At 54.6% G+C, this 293-nt stretch overlaps 1 protein-coding gene across 1 annotated transcript in view; it reads left to right on the forward strand.

Annotated features, from left to right (window-relative positions):
- Nucleotides 1-4: 4 nt before the first annotated feature.
- The window catches only part of SRSF7 (serine/arginine-rich splicing factor 7), a gene marked incomplete at its 5' end in the record, with an annotated part of 6,132 nt that continues 5,843 nt past the window's right edge, over nucleotides 5-293 (forward strand). The window contains 2 exons of the mRNA XM_008937872.1: nucleotides 5-69; nucleotides 216-272. Coding sequence (XP_008936120.1) covers nucleotides 5-69; nucleotides 216-272 — 122 coding nt within the window. The remainder of the gene's footprint in view (nucleotides 70-215; nucleotides 273-293) is intronic.

Below are 293 nucleotides of genomic sequence, written 5' to 3' on the forward strand. Positions count from 1 at the left end.
GGGGTTTGCCTTCGTGGAGTTCGAAGATCCGAGGGATGCTGAAGATGCTGTGCTCGGCCTCGATGGGAAGTACGTGCATGCCTAAAGCCTCCTTCACCGCTCTGGCTGCGGTTCATGGGCTCCTCTGCCTGTGCTAATCACTGATACCCATTCCGCATGTAATGAGCGCGGGGGAGAAAAGTATTCCTGTGATTAACGCATACTGTGTTTTGCAGGATAATATGTGGCTCCAGGGTTAGAGTGGAAGGGTCAACGGGGATGCCTCGTCGCTCCCGTTAACACAAGGCTCCTGC

This window comes from Merops nubicus, unplaced genomic scaffold, assembly GCF_000691845.1.
Source record: "Merops nubicus isolate BGI_N331 unplaced genomic scaffold, ASM69184v1 scaffold12373, whole genome shotgun sequence".
Classification (NCBI taxonomy): domain Eukaryota; kingdom Metazoa; phylum Chordata; class Aves; order Coraciiformes; family Meropidae; genus Merops; species Merops nubicus.